The following is a 15603-nucleotide window of genomic DNA, read 5'->3' on the forward strand; positions in this document are numbered from 1 at the left end:
TTTTTTAAAATATAAAAAATGAATTAATTATTCTCTCTCTTTTTTTTTTATTTAAATAATGGATTTGGAAATTCGTCAGAAACTTATTTCAAACCGTCCTAGCAATTTCATGTGTTAAGAAACAGAATGATTTTCCCGACATGTCGGAAACAGACAAGAAATTATCATTGAAAATTCGTACATTTTGGTAGATTAAACCGTACAAAAAAGAAAAAAAAAAATGCATAAAAATGATTCTGTCCCTTTACTTAAACTCTTTCCTTTCTCTCTATTGAAAAAAATAATAATAAAATAATGATTTTCTGCAGTTGTTGGGCTTTACTGGGCTGGGCTAATAACAGGTTCCTGAAGCCCATTGGGCTTACAACTCGAAAAGAAGCCCATTTATCTTTGGGCTTACATATCTCCTAGCTTACTCCCCAAAATTTGACAGATCTGACAAGGAGCCATAGGGAGAGTGCCACGTGGCTACAAAATCTCAATCTGGATACTGGTTGGACCCGTTATGTAAGGATTATGTTTTGACACGGAGTTTAAACGAGAGCCAGAAATTGAGATTATTACAGGCAAGCAGAAACGAGTCGAGGTTGACGTGGCGGATATCGGATTCTCACTGCCACGTGGCAACGAATCAGCCAATTACATATTCCCTCTGCTATCCATTTAGATAAGCCTATGCGTACAATAACGAAGTGAGATTCAAATCTTCGTTACCATTTTTACAACTTTGGCAGAGCTAAACAGAGCGTTAAGTGATTTGACCGGAAATGGCCTCCGCTTGTGCTTCTTCCGCCATCGCCGCGGTGGCGATTTCTTCTTCCAGGCAAGTTTTTTCTCTTCCTCCGCCGTTTTTTGCAGTTCTTTATGGAGCTTTGTTTTTTGCAGTTCCCAGAAGAATGGATGCCCCAAGGTTTCTAATTTCCTAACCGGCAAGAGGCTGAGGCTGAGAAAGTACACTGCTGCGGCTGTTGCTCCTCGATCAGCTCCGGTGTGCGCCGCCGCCGACCCCGATAGACCCCTCTGGTTCCCCGGCAGCACCCCTCCCCCATGGCTCGACGGCAGCCTCCCCGGTGACTTTGGCTTTGACCCACTTGGTCTCTGTAAGTATTGTTGTATGATGAAAGTTTCACGTCTGATTTACAATCGAGTAAATACTATCTTCATTAGTTTGAGGCCTTTTAGAAAGCCAACACCAGAACTTAGGCTCAAAGTGGATAATATCACCGTATTAAAATTTGAAATTTTTAAGGTTGTCAAGATATAAAATCATAACTATGTTTGTTTGCGTGTACGAATATTGATAGCTTCTGATCCGGAGAGCCTGAGATGGAACCAGCAAGCAGAGCTGGTGCACTGCCGGTGGGCAATGTTGGGCGCCGCTGGGATTTTCATCCCGGAATTCTTGACAAAGATCGGAATTCTTAACACCCCGTCGTGGTACACTGCCGGAGAATTGGAATACTTCACCGATACGACCACTCTGTTCATTGTGGAACTCATTTTCATCGGTTGGGCCGAGGGTAGACGATGGGCCGACATTCTGAAACCCGGTTGCGTCAATACCGACCCAATCTTCCCCAACAACAAGCTAACCGGAACCGACGTCGGGTACCCAGGTGGCCTGTGGTTCGACCCACTCGGTTGGGGTAGCGGGTCACCCGAAAAAATCAAGGAATTGAGAACGAAAGAGATCAAGAACGGGCGACTGGCTATGTTGGCGGTGATGGGCGCGTGGTTCCAACACATTTACACCGGCACCGGTCCCATCGACAACCTTTTCGCTCACCTTGCCGATCCCGGCCACGCCACTGTCTTCGCCGTGAGTTTTTAATTAACTTTACCTTTAAAATAAATAAATAAATACATATATATATATATATATATACAAAATTGATGAGATTATTGTCGTTTTCTGCAGGCTTTCACACCCAAGTGAGGAACGTGGAGAAATTGGGAGTGAGAGAAAATGTCTGTATTAAATCACAACTTGAAATCCTTGTTGTTATGTGGTGTGTGTCTAATGGACATTATTATCAATTTAATGTACAAAATGAGATTAAAATTAATTAAGGAATATTTAATCAAATAATTAAATGTGGACTTTGTATGCATTAACATAACAATTGACTAGTGGATCAAACAAATCGTTAATTGATTATACACTAATTTCGAGTTCTAATATATTTAACATGCGTAACTTTTAGCATCAGATCTTTATTGGTTACGTTCTTGGTTTAAATTATTCAATGTTCAATCTCGTTGTGATGAATGTTATTACTTCGTTATTGACGTTGAGTGAAGGACTCTTTGTCGTAACCTTATGGTGTTTTGCATATGTGAGATCTCACATCGGTTGAAAATGATAGCGAAACATTTCCCTAACAAACGCGTTTTAAAATTGTAAAATTGATGAACATACGTAATGGGCCAACAGTGGACAATATCTGTTAGCGGTGGGCTTTGGACTGTTATGAATGGTATTAAATCAGACATGCAGCCGCGTGCCAACAAGGAAGTATGCCTCCTAAGACATGAAGATTGTGAGATTCCACATTAGTTAGAGAGGGAAACGAAATATTCCTTATAATGGTATGGAAACATCTCCCTAACAGACGTCGTGAGCTTGACGACGATACGTAACGAGTCAAATCAGACAATATATGTTAGCAGTGGACTTGTGTTGTTACAAATGATATTAAAGCTAGACACCTGACAGTGTTACAGAACGCTAAGCCCTTTAGGCAGGTGGATTACGAGATTACACGTTCGTTGGAGAGGGGAACTAAACACTCCTTATAAAAGATACGAAACCTCCTCCTAACAAATATGTTTTAAAATCGTGAGGCTGATAACGATACGTAACGATAACGACAATATCTGTTAGCAATGGACGTATAATATCATCAATATATTTTTTTTCACTTAATCCAACAATTTTAAATTACACTAACAGAGTATAAGCTAGGATTAATAAATAAGTTAATTAAGTTGGTAAAAAGGAAAAGCAAGTAGAGTATAAAAATAATTTAAAATAAAATAAAATAAACTAAAACAGTCAAACTAATAAATATAAATAAAAAAAAATACAAATTTTATATCTGCAAGTTGTTCAACTCTCTCTTCCTCCAGATGAAAGCAACCTTTTTTCATTAATTATTTAATTAAATTTGATTTAGGAGTATTAATGCATTCAATAATTATATTAAACCGTTTAATCCGATTTATTAAAGTAAAGATTTATTAATTAAACGAGAATGAACAAATTAATGAAGTTTAAATCAAATTCAGAGAAAATTAAAAAAGAATTAAAAATTAGTATAAAGAAAAGTATCGATTTCTATACGAATCTGGATTGAGTCGCGAATGGCTCGCTCGTTGTGAATCTCAACAACTCCAATTTTCAGAGCTCTCTCTCCGTCTCTCTCTCTCTCTCTGTAATCGCCGGTGATAATCTTGCGGAGAGAGAGGGAGAGAGAGAGAAATTACAGACGCTATTGTTTGTGTGAACTAATAATTAATGGTGGGAAGAGAGAATATTACAGTAGTGGCGGAGGGGAGAGGGGGGGAATTGGGAATCAGGAGGAAGAGGGGGGATAATTGGTACGGCGGACGGAGATTTGGGCGGGGATGGGGCGGCCGGTTCCAGAGCCACCGCAGCTGCTGCAGAACATGCGGCCGGAGCCAGAGCAGGTACGGCAGCCGATGTCGCGGTCGGACCAGCGGGAGCAGAGGCAGGGGACTCGACCGGTGCCGTTGCAGGAGGGGCAGCGGGGGGAGGAGCCGGCCATGGGTTTGTCCATCACGGATTTGACGAGGACGGCGCCGGCGAGGACGCTGAGGCCGGTGGCGAGTTGGGTGAGGACGATCGGAACCATGGTTGAGGGAGAGAGAGAGAGAGAGAGATGAGAGATGGAAGAAGGAGGAGAGGAAATGGGGAATGGATTGGAGATTTTTTTTTGAGACGATATTAATTTATTTTATTTAATTAAAAAAATATATATGAAAAGAAGAAATGGGGGAAATAAAAGTGGTGAGAAGGAGGAACACGTAGACGAAGGTGCAGTTGGTGGCTTTGAGCGAAGAACAAATTGTTGGGGGTAAAATTGGAATTTCACGACGGTGGGCTTTGCGTGGGTGACTTCCTTTTGCCTCTCTGTCTCTCTTCTCTCACTACGCTATTGCTTTGTGGATGTAGATTTTAGTTCAAAATCACTCTCTCCAGATTTTATTTTATTATTATTTTTTTAATTCCCACTTTCTTTTCTATTTAAATAGATAATTGAATAATTGAATATTATTATTTTTTTTTCTTTTTTTAAGATTTAAATGTTGCTCAAGTTTACAACTTGTGAGCTTTATTTATTAATTATCATTATTTTTTTAATGCAATCTTTTAAAAATTAGGTTGTTTTTTACACACTTTTTCGTATTTGGTATTTTCTAAATTTTATACTATTTTAATTACAAATTTGTAACGAATGTTTTTTTATCAAAATTAATGGATGATTTTATTTTTTTTGTAAATTATAAAATTATTTGGTCTATAATTATTAATAAAATTTAAATTCAGCGAAGTAAGTCTAGGGTGCTTTGTCTGATTTGAAAGGGATAATTCTAAAACTATTTATATGTTGCAGATCATTCACATGTTGAGATGGCCGAGTTGGTCTAAGGCGCCAGATTAAGGTTCTGGTCCGAAAGGGCGTGGGTTCAAATCCCACTCTCAACATTTATTTTATTCTAGTTTCTTTTAAATAAATTAAATTATTGTTTTGAGAACCCTTTGTATTATATTTTGATATGGCCGATTGGTCTATGAGAAATCTCACCAGATTTGAAGTCAATCGGATACTCGACGAACTATGCATCCACTCGCCGATATAACGTATATTCGAGAAAGAATGAAAATACCTAAAAATGTACTATAGGGGAAAACAGGATGGTGACAACTCTCCACCATCGTTGTGCTCTGTCTTAAGTGAGCTACCCTGTGACACGTATGCGTGTCATAGTGTGAGCGAGCGTCTTGGACGTCTTCCTTTAAAAAAGGTCTTTCAAGGACAGTACCAGACGACATGAGTGTGTCAGTATGCACATTAGCCCATATGTCGGAGGTTAGATTATACACCCGCTATCCAGAACGTATGTCGTAAATGGTTTAACATGGACACGGGAGAGTCTGATGCTTGGGAGAACCCAGATGGATGAATATTTGGGATTTTTCGATGAGATGATCGACATATGGGTCAATTCCCAATAAATGTGTCCGAGCAAGCCAAGATGGTCGATGTGTCTTGGGACATGGGATGAAATCACAAATATGTGTCGTGTTGTTGGGAATCAAGATGACGATGCAATGTGACTGTTATTGTGTCGTAGACGATTAAACATGCACGCACAAATGACGTGTGTGGTCGAACAAGCTTGAATTCCGCATAAGTTGTGTTCAGTTGGCGAAGGTAAACCTTATTGAAGGTCTGACAAAGCCACAAACCGAGACAAAATTTGTGAATGGAGCTTGAGTTTCCTTTAAAGGCTTATTGTGAGCACGTCAAGATCACTACACGGTTCAATTAGAAGTACAGATAACCATTAATATGATAGTTCTCATTAAATAAATCATAGATATAATATTTATATTAACAAAAAAAAAAAAAAAAACTAATTTTACCGCCATTTTTCTCCCAAACAACCAGAAATGTAAATTGATTCCCCGTATCATCATCTCTATTAGGGCCGTGGAAAGAAAAATATCTCTACTCCTGATTTCGCGTACTGCAAGCTATTCTCTAAGGTCAATTCAAGATAGACAACCAGAAATGGCCGCAAGCCGGACTGTGTTGCGTTCTGCCACAATATTCTTAACGGAGCCATCGCGGCCCGTTCTCGTCGGCCGTGCTTCTTCCTCCTTCTCGCTCGGAACCAGGCGAACGTTCACTCACAGATTGTATTGCATTTCGTGGAACACTAGGGTTCGAGGATTTCTCTTTCCGAAACGAACTGTTCTGACTTGCTCCTATGATGAAACTCAATCGACTTCCTCGTCTAATCAGGACGACCAGGGCCCTCCTCAGGAGGCTGTTTTGAAGGCAATTTCAGGTTTCTACCTGACCTTTATGCTACCAAGGCTTTGGAATTGTAAGCAATAAATCAATTAATTTCAGGCATCACCTCTTCTTATACACAAGTCTGTATAATTCCTTGTGTGAGCTTCTGCCTGTTCATATTTCTATTTCACTACGACTTTTGTTCATCTACGCGACATAATTGATTGCGAGTTCGTTTGGTTGCTGGACGCAGAGGTATCCAAGACAGAAGGGAGGGTTGGCCATACCACAAATATGGTACTTGGAGGAACAGTGACTGACGATTCTTCCAATGAGTGGATCGCTTTGGATCAAAAGGTATGGAACAGTTGCTCCATTAGCTCCAATTTATGTACAGAATGGCTGCTTCAAATCTTTTGATGGTTGCGTGTGTAGGTAAACTAGTATTGGCTTTACTGCAATTAGAAATAAGTAGAAGATAGCCATATATTTTCACCATCACCTTATAGTTTGCTTGATTATTGGAAAGGTGAACTCGTACCCGGGCGTTAGAGGTTTTACGGCTATTGGAACTGGGGGAGATGATTTTGTGCAGTCTATGGTTGTTGCTGTGGAGTCTGTCCTCCAAAAGCCAATTCCTGAGGTGATCATTTTCAGTTTCTTAGGTCAATTTAAATTACAAAATCTACCATTCACTTTATTCCGCAGATGTCTCATTATATGATGCCTTATATGTGTGGAATTTCTAAGAAATTGAAATTCATGTCTGCAGTGATTGATGAAATCAGGCAAGATAGTATTATTTCCTCTGTTATTTTATTCAGTGGGAAACATAGTCTTTCTGATTAATTTCAGGTATAAAATCTTGCACAAAATGACCTGATAATCAAAATTGGAAGACGTAACCTAATCTAATTGCTATTTCTAATTGGATTTTTAATTCTGCAATTGTTGAAAATAGCAACTAGTTTACACAAAGAAAGCTCTTGTACTTCAAATTGTAAGAGCTTGGTTTGGCTCTGGCTTGAAAGAAACAGTAGGATCTTCAGACTTCAACAACAAAAAACCTATAGGAGCTTTGTGGACCATTATATTTTTGTAGCTCTTTTTTTAGAATAAATGGTTTGATTCTTTGACATAAACGGTTTACATGACTTTCTGACAATTGGAAGGCGTGGGTCTTGTCTTTCCTCCCCATTCATCTTATCCATGAAACCGTTACTTACACACAAAAAAGTGAAGTTTACACCAAGAAAGAGAGGGAGTCTAAGTGGTGATTTAATTCTTTTTAATCTTATTTTAGATTGGAAATTGTTGGTATTTATGGTAAGAACCACGTCCCTACTGAAGTAGAGTACATAATTCCTCAAGTTTATGCCATATGAGGTTGTAGGCAGTTGTTCAAGGAACCAAAAAGAAGGGCCTAGAGCAAAGACTTGTTATTGAGAAGGCTTATGTCAAGGTATTGCATGGTGGCTTTGGCAAAAAATAGATGTCTTGGATTTTTTTGGGTGCTAGTATTTACTGCCAATTTCTCAGCTGTGCTCATAGAAGATTAGATCTTTGGGTGCTTGTCTATCTTATCGTATCATTTCTTTCCTTTTCCCTTCTCTCTTATTGGTGATCAATTATTTTAGTTAGATTCTTTGTAAAAGGGAATTAAGTTGGTGTTCCTGGTGGCTTTGTGGTTAGGAGATTTTATTAGATTTTTCTCGACGATTGGTTCGTTAAAATCTCCAATTTATTCAAGGGCATCAAATTCTTTCAACATCCATTCGGGCATACAATCAATTTATCGAGATGAGTCATCATTGGTGAACTGCTCTCTTCTTTGGAGTTAAGTACACTGGATCTAGGTGTAGCTTCATCATTGTAGGTTGAGTTTAGAAAATTCAAAACTGTTGTATCAGTTATTTTATGCTTCACAACCACACTGCTCAAGTACCAAATATTAATTAGGTGAAAATAAGGTCCAACAATTGCCATTTCTTTCAAATTTCAAATTTTGCAAGGATTCATGAGAAACCTGATGGCTGATGCCTTCGTGTTAGCTTCTCCAATCCCCTTATAAAACTATTTCTGAGTGCGGGAATGACATTAAGTTTGTTAGTTTAGAGATTCAGGAGTGGATTTCTCTTTTGTGTGGTTGGATGGTACTTTTTTTCATTGACTCTTTGGATTGTGAATGGGAAAGGGGAGAATTCGAGGATGTTTTTTACTGCTATTTGGAGAACTGACTTCTCCAAGAAAGTTAAAGGTTTTAAGACTATTCTTTTTTGGGATACATAATGAATCAGTGTGTGAATCCCTTTAATTTTAGCAGCCTCATAAATCCCTTTAATTTTATCTTAGCATGTAGAAAAGATAAGGAAATTGTTGATAATCTTTCCATATAGTTTAGAGAAGATGAATAATAATATTATTGTATTTCTTCTTATTCATCTAAAACAAATACAAGGCCTTCTTATATAGAAAAAAAGACCATCAATCAAGAAGGAAAGAAATATTACAAATATACAGAGGGAATATATACATAATATACAATCAATATTATAGAAGATATAAATGAAATTAAACAGAATTAATTTCCCAATATATTTTTTGGAGACTGTTTAATGTTTGTAGCAGGCTTCTTTTCTCTATGATTGTGTGCCAGTCCTTTCAAAGATAAGGTTGAAGTATTACTGCGTAATGCTTTTAGAGGTTTCTTTTAGAAGACTTCATTGCAAAAAGAATAGGAGAATCTTTCAGATGTTGACAGAAGTTGATAAATGCGTAATGGAAGAGTTTTAGGATGATTTGCTTTTTGTTTCTTCATCATCAAGCTCTTTACTCTCCTTCTCGCAACTACTCTTTTTTCTGCTCTTTGTACGACTTTCAAGATCTGTTTCTTTTCTTTTCTTTATTTTCCTCTTCGACGGCTGTCCTTTGTGCATTGCATTCACTTAATTATAGGAAAATTGACAGAATAGGAGGAACGAGGGAAAGTATGTAAAAGCTAATCCAAGTAACTAGTGTGTGACAAAGAGACCCACTACTTCATTTGGTTGCAAAGGTTTAACATGATTAGATTTTTTCGTAAGTCTAAAGTAGTACGAACTAGGAAGATTCTTGACGTAAGGAATAGAGCGCTGCTCAGAGGCAATCAATTTAATTTATTACGATAAAAAAGAACCTCCAATTGTTGTTTGGGTAATCAAGCGGCACGTGGGGTTGTTGCCACCAAGTCTCTTGCAGGCGGCAAGGGCCGACAAGGTAATAGATTATCTTTTGGTGATTTAACGTAATCTTCATGAACGCACCATTATGGTTTTCATTGAAGAATTAGAAACACTGTGTCTATATATCTCAAATGGATCATTAGAAGGGGGGGAGTGAGAAGAGGAGTTATATGAAAGAAATTGAACATTTAGTTGTTTTTGCAAACACAATTTCTCCGGCGAGTGTACTGTGTCAGGGTGTTACTCTAAATCAGACAGTAGAAGTATGTGCTTGATGTAGTAGGATAACAAAATGCCGACGGCAAAACTCCAAATTTCCATTAGGGGAATGAGGTAGATCCCTGCGAATATTGATGGTTGAAGCGTTAAAAAAGTGGACCTACTCTATTTTTTCCTTGAAATCAATGAAGTTCTATTAGCCCCCACCATCTTTACCCTGCAGGTTAATTTTTACGCGTAGGGGTTTATTTTGTTATTGTTAGTTCCTTTGTTTTCAGTAAATTTTGTACATTGCTTATATATAGGCATCAATATTCAATTCTTTCATGAAATCATATTCAGAGAATTTTCCATCTCTGGTGTATTAATTAAGTCTCCAAAAATCTGCAACAAGTCGTTATTTGGGAATGAATTTTCAATCATAGATAAATGGATTGGCTCTGATTCAATGGGATGATAGTATGGAGATTTGTTCCTGTATTTGATTGGCTTGCTAAAAAAAAAATAATGTCCATGTCCATGTCCATGTGAATGCATGTACAGGGCAAGGTGAGGCATAAATTATCGGCAAAAGGGAAGTACGTCTCAGTAAACATAGGACCAGTTCAAGTAATTTCCAGTGAGCAGGTCCCTCTCTTTTCTCTCTTATTAATTTGTTCATCAATGATGCCTTACAGTTTGTTAGCATAGCATGTCCTCCACCGGCCAACACGAACATGATTGGTTACAGTGCTTCTTGATTTGGTCGACCATACTCAAAATTAATAAACTATCTATATTATCTTTGATTCAAAATGTAAGAAGTTCGAATCTCCCGCCCATTTACCCTCTTTTTTAATCTCGTCCTAGATTCAACTGTTGCTATTAAATCTAAGTTCGGATTCATCTGTGACATGATTTAGAATAAAGAAGTTCGAAGATTGAAGAAAATTGATTTAGAATGATGTTTTGTGCTTTCCCGTTCCAGGTGCAAGCCGTGTACAACGCAATGAAGAGAGATGACCGTATGAAATACTTTCTATAGAATTAGGGTTCACTACTTGTACAACTCCATGTAATGTAATCACTCTTAATCCTTCTAGAAACCTTGATTATTCCACTTAAAAGCTCTCTAATTTCACTTAATTTTTTCTTAATCTCTCTGACTTCCATCTTATACTTAAAAATATCCCAAACCCAACTACCCTTTATCATTTTTAATACATTACACCCTTAGTCGCTCCCCACTTTGCCTTGTTTGCTAGCCTGTTGTTGATAAGCCTTGGTTTCAAAATTTTGAATAAAGCATTTGGTTACCACAGCACCAGACAAACACACCATCTTGTCTTTTATGTGTACCCTTCTTTTTCTTCCAATTTGAACGTTTGGTGCAAATTTCAAATCCATTGAATTTCATGGATTTTATTGACACAAATATCTACCATTATTTTGCTTTTGCTTTATTCTACAGTTAGTTGTATGGTCATTTATGGGCCTTTAACTTTCTATTGCCTTCAAGAGAATGTTGATGAGGACTGTTCTTATAGAACTCTTTTTCCCAGAGAATTCAATTCTGATTCATGTGGGCTTTTTTAAAAGCTGTTGAAGTTTCCCCTAATTTGAATTAATTATAATTAGGAGATTAGGCTTGAAATGTCATCATTATCTCAAAGATCCTCCCGCTAATCAAAGCAAAATCATAATTATGGCAGACAAAAACACTAATTGTGTTCTTAAAAGAAACGTAGCGACCCGAAAATGGGAATTTAACTAAACAATATCATCTGTGTGGGAGCGACAGGATGAAAAAGAGAACACAGAAAGAGGAAAAAAGAAACAAAAAGTCAATTAAAAGTGATTGAAACCTTTTACTTTTTCCTTCGTCCGAAAACACAGCCGAAGAAGACGGCCGAATTGTTCGTGAGCAGTGTATTCGCCCGCTGAGATCCGACTCCGGCGGGTTTTATTGAGAAAATATTCCCTACAACTCATTTACCGCCGATAACTATCTGTAGACAAAAAAAATATTCCAGAAATGACAAATCTCCGGCGAATAAACCCTCTTGATCTAACAAAATCGATCGGAAATGCGGTCGGCGCTGCTCATGTTAGCGGCCGGAGGAATCTTAAAGTGCCATAACCTTCCGACTCCATTGACGTAATACTTGTTCTTGCACAAAAACTCCTGCGCAAAGGTTCTTTCCACTTTCCGGTCAATATCGTGCAGAAACACGTCGGTGACGCCGGATCCTTTCCGATTTCTAGCCATTACAGCGGCGGAAAATATAGCAGCCATCCGGCCAGGAGCCTCAGCAAAATAGCCCCTCGGCGCATCGATCATTATCAGGTCCCATTCCTTCTCGTAAATCTCTTCTGGAAGGTTGTGAAGCGCTAACTTACACTTTTCATTGCCTTTAAGAAACGCCTTCGAAGGCGAGCAGTACGGCTCCGATTTATACGTGGAGAGCAGGCGATCCGCTTCTTGAAGCTGCGTCCGGTACTGGACGTGATAGGCTCGAAGCATCGGAGCGTCTTTCAGAACCGTCTGAACCCATTTCGGATCCTCCTCGAGAAAAATTGTGGTTCCGAGAGGGTTGAGCGACGCCCACATCAACGAATCGTGGCCCAGCCCGAACACCAGAAAATTGCAGGGACATCGAGCCTTCAATACATCGAATGAGATACTGATCTCGTCAAACGATTGCTGCGGAACAATCTTCGACGTCGCGTAGTGGATTATCGACTGAAGCTGGATTTCCGCCGCTGAATATCCGGTTATTGTCGGTGCTCTGATGCCGGAGATGGAACAGAATAAGTTACTGTCCACAAATCCTATGTATCCAGAAATCATCAGTGAACCGGCGATTAAGCCGGCGATGGCTAATCCGAGAATCCATGGCGTCGCGGATAATCGATTCTTCATTATCAGTTGATAAAAATTCTATCAACTCTTCGAAATGAAGAAATCGAAGAATTCTTCTGTCGTCGTTAACGCCTCTCTTGAGGGCGATCGGTTCGTTTAAAGGGATAGGGAAATGGGTTGCGAGAGAACGGTGCTGGAAATGACATCAATACCCTCCTTGTGAGGACCGTCTTTCCCTTCAGCAAACGATCGTTGACCGGTTCTTTGGTAAAATTAGCTCTCGATTCAACGTTTTGCTGACTCACGTGATGATTGGATGCTCTTTGCCATTGTGGGGTCCATTCAAAATTCTTTGTCCACTTAGCGGTCACCACGTGTACGCATTTGGTCCTTGTTTATACCAAAGCCATCCACATGTCTAATTTTACATTTACTATAAATTAATCTCAATTAATACCAACTAATCGCTGTGTTTTTCCATTTTAATACATCCAATTTACTCTTATTCCTAAATTCAAAATTTTCATGTGAATTTATTTTTATCTAAATTTATTCATAAGAAAATTATTATTAATTAAAAGTTGTTATTATTGATGTCTGAAATATTGATAATAAAGATATTTATGGAAAGATTATAAATATAACAAAATTATTATAAATACCTAAATTAATGGACAAATATTTCACCATTTTTTTTTAAATTTCTTCCTATATATATATATTTTTTTGGATATATATGTTATATTATTTATTTATTAAACAATGAAACGAATAACACTAAAACAGCCATATCTTTTAAGTGCATAAACTAATAGATATTTTAATATTTAAATAAAAACTTTGAATTTGTGTGCATTATAATGAATAATTAAAAATTTGATAATCTTAATTGCGTTGATAATGTCGGATCGTGGAGCCACGTGGGCGCCCGCACCACTCTCCAATATTGGGCCAACTGGGCCACCAGTTTGGGTTCAGGCCCATTTCTATATATATATATATATATCCTTTTTTTTTTATACTTTTTTGAAATACAATTTAAACTTTTTAATATATATTTTAGTCCTAAAATTTTAAAGTTTATTGTATTTCAGTTTTTATATTTTTAAAATGTTTATTTTTTTAAATGAATGAGTTATTACCATCAATGTATAAGGGATTTATCACAAAAACACTTAATTTGACCTAATAAAGTAATTTCAGAGTCTTATTCCAAAGATATTCCCTTATCTTATTATTTAATTTAATTATAAATAACATTAAAATCATTAAATTGTAAGCACAAAGAAAGGGATTTTGGACATGGCCGTTGGCCCGCCAACCATTCCCATTACTTGAAACCTCCAGCTGCCGGCCGCCACAGCCGGACTGGGCAATAATAAAAAAGAATAATAATAATAATAAAAAGGTTGGGGAGGATCTGAGCCGTTGATATATAACGGTCCACACCTGTAAAGTCTCTCGCATGCAAAAGGAGATGGACACGTGTACGAAGGACAGACACGCGGTTCGGTCCCAGTAGAGGCGCAATAACTTCCCTCACTCTTGAGGAGAAAGCTACCGGAACGGGCAATTTAAGTCGAGGCCAACTACTCCATAAATGAGCCCGAATTTTCAACCCCCAGCATCTCAACCGTCGGATCAAATACAGAGGCGCTGACGTGGCATGAATTGGAGGATGATCTTCCCTCCCTCTTCTTTCTTTATAATAATAATAATAATAATAATAGTAACAACCCAAGGAGAAAGGAGTAAAAGGGGAGAAAGAAGAAGAAGAAGATGAAAGGTGGAAACGGCGTCGTTGTGGTGGTGGTGGTGGTTTTGGTGGGGCTGTTGTGTTTGGCTGGGGCAGAAGAAGAGAACCTGAAGGAGGAGTGCAGCAATGACTTCCAGCAGGTGGTGAGCTGCTTCGAATTCGCGACGGGGAAGGCGGCGGCGCCGAGCAAGGAATGCTGTGACTCGATAGAGGGCATAAAAGAGAGGAAGCCGAAGTGCCTGTGTTTCTTCATACAGCAGACGCATAACGGGAACCAGCAGATAAAGAGTATGGGCATTCTAGAGACCAAGCTTCTTCAGCTCCCTTCTGTCTGTCAGTTGAAGAACTCCAGCGTCAGCTATTGCCCTAGTAACACTTCTCCTCCCTAACAATTAAATCGCCAATTTTTAATTCTTAAATACAAAATTAAGCTTTCGGTAGCTTTCACGTTTATTATCATCATCATCATCATGGGGGCTAAATTAATAAAAATAATTTAATTTTTTTAAAAAATTTAATAGATATTTTAAAATTTTATACCATTTTTATTTTTATTAATTTCATACGCTTTTCAAATTTTGTATATATATATATATATATATTTTGTTAGGGGCTAGAATTTAGAAGGTATTAATTTTAAATTTTAAAAAAAATTGAGAATATTCATAAATTTTTTTAAAATTATTTCCACGTTTTGTTGTAGTATATTAAAGAGCATAACAAACAGAAACAAAAACGTTATAAAAGGGATGTTAATTTTTTCATTTTCATGAAGAAAAATTTATTTTCAGTTTATTTATTAGGATCCAACCTAACCAACTCCTTAGTCATAATTTTGGAATGAGTACGAACTTTTTCCAAAAATTTCAAAAGCGTGAAGATGGGGATTCCAAAATTGAGCTTTTTTTTTTTGGGTTAAATTATAAATTAAAAAAATGTCAGGTGAATTTTTTTTAAAGATAGTTTAATAAAATATCATTTTAAAAGTTATTTATTTATTTATTTTATTTTTCAGAGCTTCTGGGCTTGCCAGCAAATTCGCCCGACGCTGCTATTTTTAGCAATATCACGACGCCAGCAACACCGGCGGCGACGACGACGAGGACGAGTCCCGGCGGAAGTTCCGGAACTAGGATGGTAGCCAATTCTCCCGCCGGTCTACTGGCGGTGGCTGTGGCGGTCATCGTTTTCACAGCATTCCTTCCGCCGATCACCACGTATGAAGGATAAAACTATATTGTTACGGTGGCGGTTCTTATGGGATAAAGTGGAGTGTTGGAGTGTTGTTTTTATTTTGTTTTTGGTTTTGTTTTGTTGATATTTGAGGACAAAATGTTTAGATTTGAAGTCTGTTTCGTTTTGTTTCATTTATTTTCTGAAGAATTAAGATGAGAAACTCTTACAGGAAATCCATCTCTTCTCATGACCGACCGACCAAGTTGGGTTTGACTTTTTTTACTTTTTTTTTTTTTTGTTTTTTTAATTTAATTTTCGAGTTTGACATTATTTTTTTTGTTA

The 15603-nt window shown here is 37.7% G+C and overlaps 5 protein-coding genes and 1 non-coding gene across 6 annotated transcripts; 4 read left to right on the top strand and 2 right to left on the bottom strand.

Annotated features, from left to right (window-relative positions):
* The first annotated feature begins 673 nt into the window (after positions 1–673).
* On the top strand, positions 674–2074 carry LOC111458830 (chlorophyll a-b binding protein 7, chloroplastic). The gene is made up of 4 exons (XM_023101652.1): positions 674–823; positions 886–1100; positions 1305–1819; positions 1919–2074. Exons 1-4 carry the CDS (start codon positions 768–770, stop codon positions 1934–1936), a joined length of 804 nt encoding a protein of 267 aa, XP_022957420.1. The 5' UTR covers positions 674–767; the 3' UTR covers positions 1937–2074.
* A 1244-nt stretch (positions 2075–3318) lies between these two features.
* On the bottom strand, positions 3319–3963 carry LOC111458584. The gene has a single exon (XM_023101332.1). The coding sequence runs from the start codon at positions 3873–3875 to the stop codon at positions 3576–3578; it is 300 nt and encodes a 99-aa protein (XP_022957100.1). The 5' UTR covers positions 3876–3963; the 3' UTR covers positions 3319–3575.
* Positions 3964–4648: 685 nt separating this feature from the next.
* TRNAL-AAG lies at positions 4649–4729 on the top strand. The gene has a single exon. It is a non-coding gene; the product is annotated as a tRNA-Leu (tRNA).
* Positions 4730–5726: 997 nt separating this feature from the next.
* LOC111458218 lies at positions 5727–10801 on the top strand. The gene is made up of 5 exons (XM_023100729.1): positions 5727–6099; positions 6301–6404; positions 6577–6690; positions 10031–10114; positions 10455–10801. The coding sequence occupies exons 1-5, from the start codon at positions 5820–5822 to the stop codon at positions 10509–10511; spliced, it is 639 nt and encodes a 212-aa protein (XP_022956497.1). The 5' UTR covers positions 5727–5819; the 3' UTR covers positions 10512–10801.
* A 373-nt stretch (positions 10802–11174) lies between these two features.
* On the bottom strand, positions 11175–12732 carry LOC111458130 (probable methyltransferase At1g27930). Its single transcript, XM_023100604.1, has one exon. It carries the CDS (start codon positions 12387–12389, stop codon positions 11535–11537), a length of 855 nt encoding a protein of 284 aa, XP_022956372.1. The 5' UTR covers positions 12390–12732; the 3' UTR covers positions 11175–11534.
* Positions 12733–14052: 1320 nt separating this feature from the next.
* Positions 14053–15517, top strand: LOC111458210 (non-specific lipid transfer protein GPI-anchored 1-like). The gene is made up of 2 exons (XM_023100720.1): positions 14053–14454; positions 15101–15517. Exons 1-2 carry the CDS (start codon positions 14109–14111, stop codon positions 15313–15315), a joined length of 561 nt encoding a protein of 186 aa, XP_022956488.1. The 5' UTR covers positions 14053–14108; the 3' UTR covers positions 15316–15517.
* Positions 15518–15603: the final 86 nt, after the last annotated feature.

Source organism: Cucurbita moschata, unplaced genomic scaffold, assembly GCF_002738365.1.
Source record: "Cucurbita moschata cultivar Rifu unplaced genomic scaffold, Cmos_1.0 Cmo_Scf00021, whole genome shotgun sequence".
Taxonomy (NCBI): Eukaryota; Viridiplantae; Streptophyta; class Magnoliopsida; order Cucurbitales; family Cucurbitaceae; genus Cucurbita; species Cucurbita moschata.

Excerpts from the sequence above, each read along its gene's own strand:
- LOC111458830 (XM_023101652.1), top strand. The coding sequence starts at position 768 with ATGGCCTCCGCTTGTGCTTCTTCCGCCATCGCCGCGGTGGCGATTTCT. Across the intron at positions 824-885 it reads GTGGCGATTTCTTCTTCCAG|TTCCCAGAAGAATGGATGCC; the intron begins GCAAGTTTTTTC and ends TGTTTTTTGCAG. Across the intron at positions 1,101-1,304 it reads CTTTGACCCACTTGGTCTCT|CTTCTGATCCGGAGAGCCTG; the intron begins GTAAGTATTGTT and ends GAATATTGATAG.
- LOC111458584 (XM_023101332.1), bottom strand. The coding sequence starts at position 3,875 with ATGGTTCCGATCGTCCTCACCCAACTCGCCACCGGCCTCAGCGTCCTC.
- LOC111458218 (XM_023100729.1), top strand. The coding sequence starts at position 5,820 with ATGGCCGCAAGCCGGACTGTGTTGCGTTCTGCCACAATATTCTTAACG. Across the intron at positions 6,100-6,300 it reads TGTTTTGAAGGCAATTTCAG|AGGTATCCAAGACAGAAGGG; the intron begins GTTTCTACCTGA and ends TGCTGGACGCAG. Across the intron at positions 6,405-6,576 it reads GGATCGCTTTGGATCAAAAG|GTGAACTCGTACCCGGGCGT; the intron begins GTATGGAACAGT and ends ATTATTGGAAAG.
- LOC111458130 (XM_023100604.1), bottom strand. The coding sequence starts at position 12,389 with ATGAAGAATCGATTATCCGCGACGCCATGGATTCTCGGATTAGCCATC.
- LOC111458210 (XM_023100720.1), top strand. The coding sequence starts at position 14,109 with ATGAAAGGTGGAAACGGCGTCGTTGTGGTGGTGGTGGTGGTTTTGGTG. Across the intron at positions 14,455-15,100 it reads CAGCGTCAGCTATTGCCCTA|AGCTTCTGGGCTTGCCAGCA; the intron begins GTAACACTTCTC and ends TTTATTTTTCAG.